The 12,314-nt window shown below is 37.4% G+C and overlaps 1 protein-coding gene across 1 annotated transcript in view; it reads left to right on the forward strand.

The window, feature by feature from the left end:
* Positions 1–12,314, forward strand: part of PTPRQ (protein tyrosine phosphatase receptor type Q) — a 108,495-nt gene that overhangs the window by 86,126 nt on the left and 10,055 nt on the right. Inside the window, exons 36-39 of the mRNA XM_009646323.1 lie at positions 4,254–4,280; positions 4,946–5,027; positions 9,401–9,491; positions 10,900–10,976. Of these exons, the coding sequence (XP_009644618.1) occupies positions 4,254–4,280; positions 4,946–5,027; positions 9,401–9,491; positions 10,900–10,976 (277 nt within the window). The remainder of the gene's footprint in view (positions 1–4,253; positions 4,281–4,945; positions 5,028–9,400; positions 9,492–10,899; positions 10,977–12,314) is intronic.

Consider the following 12,314-nt stretch of genomic DNA (forward strand, 5'->3'; position numbering starts at 1 on the left):
GAGTTGGGCTTGTTCAGCCTGGAGAAGAGAAGGCTGCGGGGAGACCTGATTATGGCCTTTCAGTACCTAAAGGGGGCCTATAGGAAAGACGGGGAAAATCTTTTTAGTAGGGCCAGCTGTGACAAGACAAGGGGTAATGGTTTCAAACTAAACCAGGGTAGGTTTAGACTAGATATAAGGAAGAAATTCTTTACAATGAGGGTGGTGAAACACTGGAACAGGTTGCCCAGAGAGGTAGTGGAGGCCCCATCCCTGGAAGCATTCAAGGCCAGGTTGGACAGGGCTCTGAGCAACCTGATCTAGTTAGCGGTGTCCCTGCTCCTGCAGGGGGGTTGGACTAGATGACCTCTAGGGGTCCCTTCCAACCCAAAACATTCTATGATTCTGTGAGGCAGGCAGTAACAGAAAAAACAACCCTGGTTTAAAACATCTGTAGCCCATCCGTCTAAACTGGATTAAACATTGGCTCATTAAGCACACTGAATATACACATACTGAGGCCTCTCATCACTTACTTTTTGTAACACGTCCGTAGGGTTTGCCAGGTTACTTTTCAAAGCAGACATTCCTCTGCTGTGAATAGACCCTGACAATAAATTTTCAGGGCACACCAGCTTTGGTGAGAGACAAGTAACTCTTCCCTGTTCCAGATGCTCACCTGGAAAAGGACTTCTTTGGCACCCTACTTTCACAGTGGTTTCTGCAGCAAGGATAAAGCCATGTAGGCCCCTGTTTCTTCAGATCTTTCCTTGAGAAGTTACACCTTGTGGTGGATGCTTTGGGGCTTGTGTTTCATTCCATGTGAGACAGCTTGTCAGAAAAATGGGGCACAGATTCAGAAGAAATATTTCTGAATTACAGTCACTGTAACCCTTGCAAATACCAGGCAGTTAGAAGTCTTTATGGAAAAGTATTGTATATAAAATTCTTGTCTGGTCTCACTTTTCCTATGTACTTTGCATTCAGTAGGTGTCTATATTCAAGGTAACACTTCTGCATACACATTACTTTCTCTAGACTAGCCTGTTTCTTCTTTCTTTGAGCAGGGATAGACATGGCTCCTGCCTTGCCTTTTTCTTCAACAAGTTTTCCTTTAGTTAATCAGCTACCAAAACCAGGTTTCCTGAGCTTTGTATCCCAGGAGTACAAGGTTTATGAATGTACATGTCCTGGTACAATGGAAGAAATGAGCATGTGTTCTGTTTCCTTCAGCCCTTAATATTTAGGAAGGGTTAAGCTCCATATTGCTTTCAATTAACTTGCTAAAAATTGGTTCCTCCGTTGTTCCTAGGAAGTGTCAGTGGTGCTTATGAGTTAAGCCTTTTGCCTACATACTCATTTCTGTTGTTTTCTGTTTGGACGAAGTTTTAATTCCCTGTGGATTTCAGACGATTGACCCAGAGAGAAAGCCGAGTCTGTGTGACAATATGGTCTTCAGTTACCACTGCCAACACAAATAAATGGCTTCTTTCTAGCTCTATCATAAGTAATCTGAGTGGGATTCAGATTTTTGATAGACTTCAAAAAAATCCCACACATGAAACAATACACTGTTTTAAAAGAAAATCAGATTTAAGGCAATAAAGCATTCTTTATCTCTGAGAATGTTTTTCTTTCCTAGTTTCAAAGTCAGACAAGTGGGAATCTGGAATTGTCCAGCTGAAATAGGGGAATTTGCAACTTCATGGTTTGATTCTAAATTGTGCTCATCAAGCTCTAGTGATATCTATATTCTTATGTTTTATACAAAAGACTGGGAAATATGGAGAACAAGATTACAGGTAGATAAGTATTTGTTCATCAGTGAAATACTGCAAGATTATTATTACATATTCCAAATCAAGAGATTTGGAAAGAATACTAATTTTTGAAGCCTGAGGATGCTGAAACTGAGCATAGTCTGTAGTGAGCATACAATATTCATCTCTTCTGAAGATTCCTGCACATCAAAGCCAACATCTTTGCCACAGTCTTCAAGTTAGACATTAATTCACATATGAGCATTTAAATTAAGTCATCTTTATTTTCTGGGCTGCCAAGCCACTGCAATGTGTACTTGCTACCAAGACAAGTCTGAGAGTTCAGTAGTTGTGAAAATCACTTTCTTCACATAAATGCTCACAGATACATTAAAGTGTCAAACTGTAGGTGCCTTACTTCTTTAGAAACGTTTACTGCTTGTGAAAGGTAATATATGATTATGCCTTAAAAAGAATCACCTGTTATTAAAAATGAACTAGAAAGCAACATACATAACACTAAGTGTTTAGGTCATTTTCTGTTCTATTTAATTGCTTTACTTCCCTGCTTTGAGTGAAAGTAAAAAAAGGAAATATTGTTGAATAAGATCGTTAATGGTGCTGCTTGTCTCCTGTGTTCTTTGCTGTTGGATCCAGGTACCTTCAGCACTGGAGCACTAAATGACATACCCAGGTTGCTTATGTGCAGCATAGATCTAATTTTTATTCCCCAATGACCAAATTACAGTACAGTAAGCCCCTAATTGCTATCAGTTCAAGAGGAGGAAAGCCAACAGTATTCAAAAAATTACTGGGATGTCAACTGGAAGGCAAATTTTTTTCTGCTCTTCTATGGTGAATATCGGTTAATTCAAAGGAAAAACAAGTGTAATTTCTTTGCAGAGACTGCTTATATTTTTTTTTCCTGAAAAAAAGGCCTAAAACTGCTTTACTTTCTGCTCAAAGACAAATCTATTTGTGTGCAGTACATTGGCACAGCTATTAAGAATATTTGTTCTTCAGGAAACTTCAGCTCTATGATTTTGCCAATATTGCTAGAAGGTAACGCATTGCCTGCCATGTAACGCAAACAACATGTTACAATAAGCACCAGATAGATGCTTACACGTTCCAAATAGAGTTGCATGCTTTGTTGTTTTATTGCCGCCTTATTTACTTTTTCATTCTAAAGCTCTCCTTCAGTTGTCCTAGTAAGCATTTTGAGTTGGAGCCTTTTTCTGTGAATTCTTACCCTTCCTTTTACTCCAGTGAGAATGACCCAAGTTTTTCATAACCAGAAAGGTTTGCTTTATTTGAAGAGAACTGTCATAACGAAGTATGTTCCACAAAGGCATCTTTAGTAGCTTTGAAATTCACTTCTCTGATGCCTAATAATAAATGATTAAACAATTGTATTAATGCCATTTTATTATCTAATCTAAAATTTTAATATTTAAGGAAAACGTCATAAACCAAAGTACTTTTAAAGCAAATTGTCTTTTCTACTAAAATTATGGCAGCAGTAGATACTTGTATTTGTATAATAGAATAGTTTTTGTAATATTTGTATGTAAGAATGAACGGAGAGGCAGACACATATAAGGTATATTTAGAGCTTTTTTGAAAGGGCATGTTATCTTTTAAACTATATTACTTCAAACTTTTTGGATTGATCTTTTAGAAAAGCTTTGTGAGTTTGAGTGCTGCCTGAAGTTTGGCTTCTGAATCCATAAAGCTGAGACATTCCTAAAATACATTCAGAGGCGATGATGATGACCAAGTTTCAAGGCCATCTGAAAGTCCCCTACATATAGATGCGCATGTAACACCTTCATGAAACCTGCTCTGGGTTCAAGTTAAAGATATTATATGTAGCACAGTTTTTTAAATCCTCGCGCCCCAGAAACAGCAGCGACCATGTAAATATGAGCATGAAAATAGTCATTCATTTTTTAAATCTCTAGAAAACCAGTCATAGCTGTTTGGTTTCTGTAGAGACACACCAGTAGCATGATTCATCTGTGACTTAATTTAGGTATCTGCTTAAAATGAGATGAAATCACACCTATTTCTCTTCATTGATTATAAAACAAATCTGGAGTGACTAGCTCAGAAATAGGTGGCTGTGTTCAGTCAGACGAATCTATCCTTATGCTGTAAAATGGCCCTTAGAAGAATGATAATGAGTACATAGTATAAAATGAAGCCTGTCCATGTATATGAAGTGGTGTGCTGGAAGTATGGATTTCCCAGGGCCATATGAGCCCAGAGCACCGTAAAATGATCTGAAGAGAATGATAGAAACTGTAGCTCCCGTATCCATATCTGCCAATACCTGAGAGAAGAACTAAGCAAGACAATCACCCAAGATATCTGCCATATAATAGTATTTGCATCCATGAGAGAAATAAATCTGGTTCTTTAGTTGCTTGAATATTTCATCTAAAACTTATTAACTTGCACAATATTGGTTAACTCTCAGCTTGCTACATTTAACAAAAATCTCTGTTGCAGGTTACTTAGTTATAGAAAATCCATCAAGTAAGTTGATTAAAGATTTTTATATTGTGGTCATCGGTGAGTCTCAATGTGTGGTTCCCTCCCCTATATTTATTAGAAAAAAACTCCAAGCTGCGTATAAATCATAAAAGCATGACTAATTGCATGGTAACTGGAGAAATGCTTTCTCTCTCTCTGGGGTGAAGCCTGCATGTCTGTGTTTTAGCTTGGGAAGTAATACAGGGATATTTAAACTCCTTGGGGTTTAAAACCCATGTCATTATGAGAATGAGGTCACTGCAATATTTTATATGTCTAAAACTTTGCAATGTATAAAATGTTTTCTGTGCGACACAGAAGTATTATGTACTTTAGAATGCAATGATAACTTCACAAAATTCCATTAATGTCAAAACTTTGCCTAGGAATGCTCTTACCTGTAAAAACAATCCTACCCAATGGTACTGTTAATGTTAGCAACATTAAAAATTTGGTGAGGGGGAACAACAGGGGAGAAAATGCTTCTGTTTTAAGTGACTGAAAACAAACCAAATAAGCATGCTGTAAGCAGTTTATAATTTTCTGTCTGTAAGTATCAGTTTCTATTGAACTGAAAAACATTATTAATAAACTGCAGCTGAATAAGAATTAAAAGAATGACAAAGAAATTCCCTATAGGTTTCTAATTCTTCTGTCATTACTTTCAGGCCAATAAGCAAGAAATCCTTCCTACAACATGTTGAAGAGCTTTGCACAAACAACAACCTAAAGTTTCAGGAAGAATTTTCGGTATGTTGCTAGCAGTTGTCACAACATCGCAAGACCTTCAGTCGTTTCATGTGTCACATTTCATGTCCATTTTAAGCAGGCAAGGCCGTGAAGGACTCTGGCCTTGATAATCAATACCCAATTACCAGGTTGATTGTTTAGAAAGTAATATTACACTGATTTGGATTCTGCAGTCTATGCTGCAACCTGATCAGAATTATTCACCTAAGTGTCAGCAAAAGATGATCTTCTTTAGACTCCAATCTTTGCAAAAACACAGTAATATTTATGCTTTTATGTAAGTAGCAATGCATATGTAGTTTACCTAAGAGCAGTTTATTTAGAAATAGTTTTCTAACATATATACAGGTATATTTAACTGCTTTAAATAGGTTCATTTTCCTGAGTGATGGTGACCCCAAAAACACAGCTGACATTTATTCTATGAATTGTTCAGGCCCCAGTCATACTGCCATGGAACTCAGAATTTTTTTTTCTTTCATAGGTTTCAGTGCAGAAAGTAAAAAGTTTGTGCATGGTACTTTGGGTTTTGCTCCTACGAATAATAGGTCATACTTGTCATGCTCTTAAGAATAGCCTCCGTGTGAATAGCCTCCCTCTCCTTATGTGAGTAGATGAACTCAGCAAGCCTGTCTTTCTTTCTGAAAAGAGAACAGCTTTCAAAATATACATTACATATAATACAATGCATATATGCTTTCAAATTTAAATCTTATAGTTTTCACTAGTTTCATGAAGTAACATTTTTACGGCTATAATTTTTTTCTCAATGAAATCTTCTTGTTTTTTCAGAATCTTCATCATCATCATTTTTAACACATACAGTCATTTGCCATCACAAAAATAATTTTTCAGTCTCCAGCGACTTTATTATTTTGGATTTATATATTTACCATGAATTGCTTACCAGTTGGATTAACAAAAATGAAGACTCAACAATTGGCTTTTCTTCTGCTAGATTACAGTATTTCAGTCTCTGAGGGAAAACCAACAAAAGTGTGAAAAGATTAATGGTATTTCCTGCAGCATTTTTGTTATGCTCCTTAGGTGAAATTGGCCTGGATTTAATAATAATAAGCACCATAAAATTCTCTGAGCAATAAAGTAAGGAGAACTTTTTTTCCAAGAGTAGAAGTGTTATTTCACTTGAACAAGAGTGATTATACTTACATTATGCATGACTGAACAGATGAAAAGTTTTACTAGCAATAACATTTTCACATATTAACATTCATCACTGGAAAGTTTCTAGCATTGCTTTCTTTAGGTGTGACCCACACTGGGTAAGCCTTACAACATTGTAATGCCTTAAAACTCAATCAATCGTGTTTTATCAAATTGAAATCTTGGCAATCCATTTAAAATTTAGAGAAATACAAGTAGCTGAGGCCTCATTCAACTAAATTACATAGTCAACTTATAATCAACAGTTTTATGTGTCGTTTGGGCTTCCATTTTTTTTCACTCTGAGCTTCAGCTTCCATGTTTCAGAGTATAGTGATATCTTCCCAGATGACTTGTCCAAGGGCAGGCAGAATTGCAGAGTAGGTCCAGTCCCTGACTGAGAGTATTTCTATAGTATCTGTAGCACCTGTCTTACCAGATGAGTAACAGGACTGACAATGCATTTGAAATGACCTCAGAAATGACAATGCACAGAAACAGGCAATGCACACAATAAACAAGGAGACCTCATGACCTGCATTGTTTCCATCCACATTCATCATTTCAGTTGCACATAAATGACTCAAGGCTCCTACAATGTGCGTAGGAGAAATGAGCTCAAGATATAAAGCCATGGACCATTATATCTGAAGCACGTAACTAAAAGCAGGGTGGTGAGATTGCTTCGGTTCTGGCCATTTCTATACCAGTAAATTCAAGTATACCAGGAACTGGACATGAGAATATGATAATTTACACTAATAAACTGTTACTATATTCCCTGCCTTGAATTTGCATTGTTTCAGCTAGCAGTCTTCCTGGACAATTCCAAGATATGTTTTGGTAGGTAAAGTAGTCTAGGGATTGTTTACAATAGGCAGTTTGTAGACAAACCTGTTTTGGAATTTTCTAGCATAAATGTGGCTCTTTCCATTCTGGAAAAGTTTTGGAATCCAGGGACATTCCTGGTCTCATCTAATTTGCTAGACTGGCCAAGCTGCTGTGCCTGGAGATCTCCAGGGTTCAATCTTGGTCCATGTATGAACATGGCCTGTGTGTAAACATGACAAGAAGAGAAAGAAGATTTTGTGGGAGAGAATGAGAGGAATTTTAACATCTCCACCCTTAGCTGTGTTTTGCTGTTCTTATCAAATCCTGACAGGAATGCACAGCACTCTACTCTGAGAACAGGGATCTTTCTCTAGGTTCAGTTATAGGTTTGGGGCTTTACTTCTCTAAGGGATTATTGAGACAAAAGGCAGAGGCAACAGGTAAAAGAAATGTGCCTTGAGTATGGCAGAGGTTGATTCAAAGACAAGATTTTAAATAATGAGTGCCTTTAAAGATATTTTTCTACAGTATGTTACAGCCCTTCGTTTAGTTTTGTATTTACTTCATGGCTGTTAGCCATGTTTTTTAATTCTTTAACATACAGATATAAATGTAAAGTCATCCATTCTTTATAAGGTGATTTTATGTCTGAAACTTTCTTTTCAGAAGAGGCATAATTACAGACTTTTCATCCCTAGGAAATGTAGACATTTAGAGAGATTTTGAAGGGCATGGATGGGATCTAGTCCCTTGTTAATTTTCAAAGGGAGATGAGCATCAATTGTTCTCCATAATTCCTCCCCTAATTCTTTCCCCAAGGAAATATGTGTCAGAGCTAGGAAGAGAAGTCAGGTCTCTTATCTGAAAGTCCTTTGCTTTCATCGTGAAACTATCTTTCCCCTGCTGTTCAGAAGCACCTGCAGTTATATTATCGAGGATATAATTAGAGAAGTGAAGTAGACCTCATGCTTCAGGCCATAGGATTTTTGTCAGATGGTGAAAGAAACAAATTTCTCATGGGATAATATTGCATGTTTAATACAGTTCAATGGGGTTGAGCTCTCTTTTATATGTCAGACATTATCTGTTCTACAAAATAGGTTATCAGATTAGATGAATTGTTGACTTGGCTTATTACATGAGTTTTTAAATTATCCCATTTTGCTAATGCTCATGTTAAATTATCCTTAATATCTGAACCCATCAAATAAGGCTGACAAAATATTTGAATTAGTACTGAAAGAAAAACACTGGAATAAAAAGCACTCCTGCTTTTTCCATTTTTCATTACCTCATTTATTTATTTAATAATAGTTTCCCATTATATTTTATTTATAGGAGACAGACTGTCTCAAATACCTGGACAAAAGACCACTTGAAAATAATTAATATTGAATCTGATAGTAGGGCTATCTGCCCCACTTTTGGAATTAGCCCATGTAGAGAGTAAGTGTTAATACTAAAAGACAAATCTGAAGGGATTACTCAGCACAAGCAGCAAAATTTTGTATTGCACTCATTCAAAGCAATAGGTAGATCTCTTCATTGATGTCTTAGCTAGATGTTGAAACAGATTTGCATATAAGAGTTGTCAAGCAAAGGGAAAATCTATTACAGTTAATGTAGTTACTAACAGAAATTCTGGCTGAATTCTGCCTTTTCTAAGAGTTTTCTATTCTCTTATCTCCACTACCAGATCATCACATTAATACGTTTTCGCCATTAACAAGTTATGAAGTTGTCTCCACTCTTTCACTCAGCTTTGGACTGTGTATTTATGTACACAAACACCCCCATCAAATAAGTTCCTCAATATGAATCATTTATCCATCTCTGCCCTTCAGTAACAGAACTAATGACCAGTTATGAAACTGCAGTACAACCCAAAATAACTCTTCCCACCCCTTTCACAAGCAGTCCCGTGAACAATAGCTAATTGCCAGTTGTCTCAACTTAATTAAATTCTCATCACTTCTCATGCTGTGGCAAGAACTCTCCCAAGCTACCAGAGTCAGGAAAAGGCATTACTCAAGAATAAGGCTGGGCCAGTAGGGCACGGTAACCAAGCATGCGACTTCGCGGGAAGACAGACAAGAACTACAAATGTGATAGGCTGACTTTATCCCGACTCGTAAAGGTGAAAGTTCATGTAAGCTTTAATTGTTCAACTTGACAGCATCGTCTGCAGCGCTGCATCTGATGTTGCTGGTGTAACTGGGGTTGACAGTGAGGTGGAATGCTCTGTAGTGCTTCCAGCTGTTCTTAGAAATGCGCTCTGCTGCAGAACTAAGGAGTTCTTCCTCTTACCGGAGTGATTGCGTCATTTTTTATATTCACTGAAGGTGAAGTTTTGCCAACAAACATTTATTCCTCTACAGGAACTTCCCAAGTTTCTTGAAGACCTTGCTTCAACTGACGCTGATCTGCCTTGGAACAGGTCTAAGAATCGTTTCCCAAACATAAAGCCATGTATGTGTGCTTACATATCGACTCTGTTTTGCTCTCTACCTTTGACAGTGCAGCATATATTTGGGATGAAACTGTATTTTTGTTTGATCTGTCTTTGAAATGGCAGAACAATCATGTCCACATTATGAAATATTTTCTGTCAAGTAATCTTTCTTTTCGTTGTTTTTTTAAAGACAATTTTATTTGCAAGTAGCTTTCAACTTGCTCTCACAAGCTTTAATATGCAGGTGCAAGAAACTGTAGCCTCAATAGTTTCTTAGCTTTGTAATTCAAGCCACGTAGCAAACTCTTTAACATTCTTCCTTGGGTTTTTTTCCCCTTTAGTGAGAAGTAGGGGTTTTTTAAACATATAAAATCCACATGTTTGTGCACTCAGCTACCTTGGGAGCCTGGGTGTGCTTTCTTGTGGATACGTGTACATGTGCTGCAAAGGTTCCACGGAAGATCAGAGTGACTGTATGATAACTTATAAGCCAAGGCTAGATTTTATCACAGGAGACAGGAGTCTGTCTCTCTGTACTCAACACTGCTTCATTTTTCAGTTAATAAGACAAGAAATGTCATTATTATTTTAGGCATTAGCTGTGATGTGAGATGGGGAGCATGGCATTCCTTGGTTAATAATGCTACAATCTGTGCTATTAACTTTTCGGAGCAGCTGTTCCTGCTATCTACTGCCTTGTTCAAGACATACTCTAAATTACAGTCACTAAAAATTGATATTCATGACACACAATGAAATATTAACAAATTAGTTTCATAAATCTTTAACTTTGTATTCTAAGGGGTTTTTTATTAAGTTGAGGACCAAACATCAAAATCTGAAATGTTTGGTTTCAGGATTTACTTATTTACATATGACGTCTTTCCTGGGTTTTGTCATTTCTGCTTGCACACTATGGACCCAAATCGGAAACCCGCAATCTTTTTTTTCTGTAATAATGAGCCTAACCTTATAGAAAAGAAGTCAAAGTATGCAAAAGTGTCAGGATCTGGCTCAGATCAGTGATGTGGACAGCAAGTATACAGGAAAGACGGTCAGACCCCTGACCCTGCTGTCTGATTCACATGGAGCTTGTCTGTGCTAGAACAGCACGGCTTAAAGTACACAGACCACCTTTAGGCAGAGTGTCCTCCCACACATACCTCAAACTGGAGGTTTTAGCACATTCACCATTTCAATTAAAAAGTATTGTATTAAAATATCTCTGGATCATTAAAGGATGACCACAGAGTAATGGAAATTGGTTAAATACCCTTTGTAATTAGTGTTCTACTATGTCAAGTATTGTTAGATTGGCAACAATAACAGTGGTTTTGATTTCTTAGCACTCCAGGAACACCTGTTACATGCCTCTATGTTTTTTGAACAAATCTTTTAGTTAATTAGACTTTATTTTCATGATAGATAATAACAACAGAGTAAAGCTGATGCCTGATGCTGGTATTCCTGGATCTGACTACATTAATGCCAGCTACGTGTCTGTAAGTATAAAATCTCTCACATTTTTACTATACTTGTTTTCTGGTAGAAGAGAAAGTCAAAAAATAACTTGCAAGAAGAACAGGATTCTAATTTTTCTTTCATTCACTACAGCTACTGTTGCCATGGCATTGTTCAAGTGACTCCTGTGGCACTGAACACGACTAGTTAAAAATATAAATTAACCCATTTTCATTGCTAAGCAATGATTTTCAGTAGTAATCAAAACTGTGTTCTGCAAATTACTTTCCATAAATTGTCTCATACCATTATCATTAAAGACAAAAGTGAAACTCCCACTGAGGTGAGTTGATTAGGCAGGTGTTATTTGGTCTCTTGGTTCAGGAGCTGGAGCTATTGTGTATGAACAGGATGATGTAAAGATGACTGAACTGAAAAGTTTCATAGAAATGGCTAATAATTTTGGTGAGTGGGATTGGTATGCCCCTTATTATTTTGTGAAAGTTCTGATGGAGGAAAATGCAAATAGGCTTCTTGAAGAAGAAACTAATACTGTATTTCTCATCCTCAGCTTTCTTCCCAGACCTTCCATTTTCTAAATGTGATCTCAGTAAATTCTTCATCTATGTTTTTATCTCATTTTTGTCCTGTTGAAGCTCAAAGTGTGACTTATAATTATGCATTTAATTTGCTGTAGCAGTGGCTGGTGGTCTCCCATGAGGTCAGGACTTGATTTGCACTAAGCACCATTCAAGCACATAGCAAGACATGCTGACTGTAGTCTAAACAGATGACATGGTGGCAAGCAGAAATAGTTATTTCCAAGAAACTAAGAGGCATTCACAGAGAATAAGCAGCAGAGCTGAGAGCATCGTCCTCTCTCATTAGCAAAAGCCATTTATTCCCTTTATATGGAACGTCCTAGTTCTGACAGTTAGCAGATAGGAAGAGCCATGCCACGCTGTTGGTTGACACTGGGACTGGACCACCGAGAAGGAGACCAGACAGCCGGGAGCATGGCCTAGTCCTTACCCTTCCTGTCACTGGCTGACGTGCCAAGGCGTAGGCAGCAAACACCAACAGCAGCTTCCAAAAAGCTGCAGTGAGAGCCAACTGCAGAGAGTGCTCCCTGCAGAGATTTTGCATGTCTTTACTGCATACAGGCATCTCACTTTATAACGTCACCGTTCGTCAGTGAGTAGGCAACTGTAATGTTACCATTTCTCAGGGCTAAAGCTTTGCCCTTTATATGCTCTCACTTCCCATATTTGTGGACGTGTAAATGTATAAATGCATATATCTGTAAATATATGTGTGTGTGTGTGTGTGTAATTACATACCTATTTACCTAGGCGTATATACATATGCATACATATAAA

Source organism: Egretta garzetta, unplaced genomic scaffold (assembly GCF_000687185.1).
Source record: "Egretta garzetta isolate BGI_Z169 unplaced genomic scaffold, ASM68718v1 scaffold68, whole genome shotgun sequence".
NCBI classification, from domain to species: Eukaryota; Metazoa; Chordata; class Aves; order Pelecaniformes; family Ardeidae; genus Egretta; species Egretta garzetta.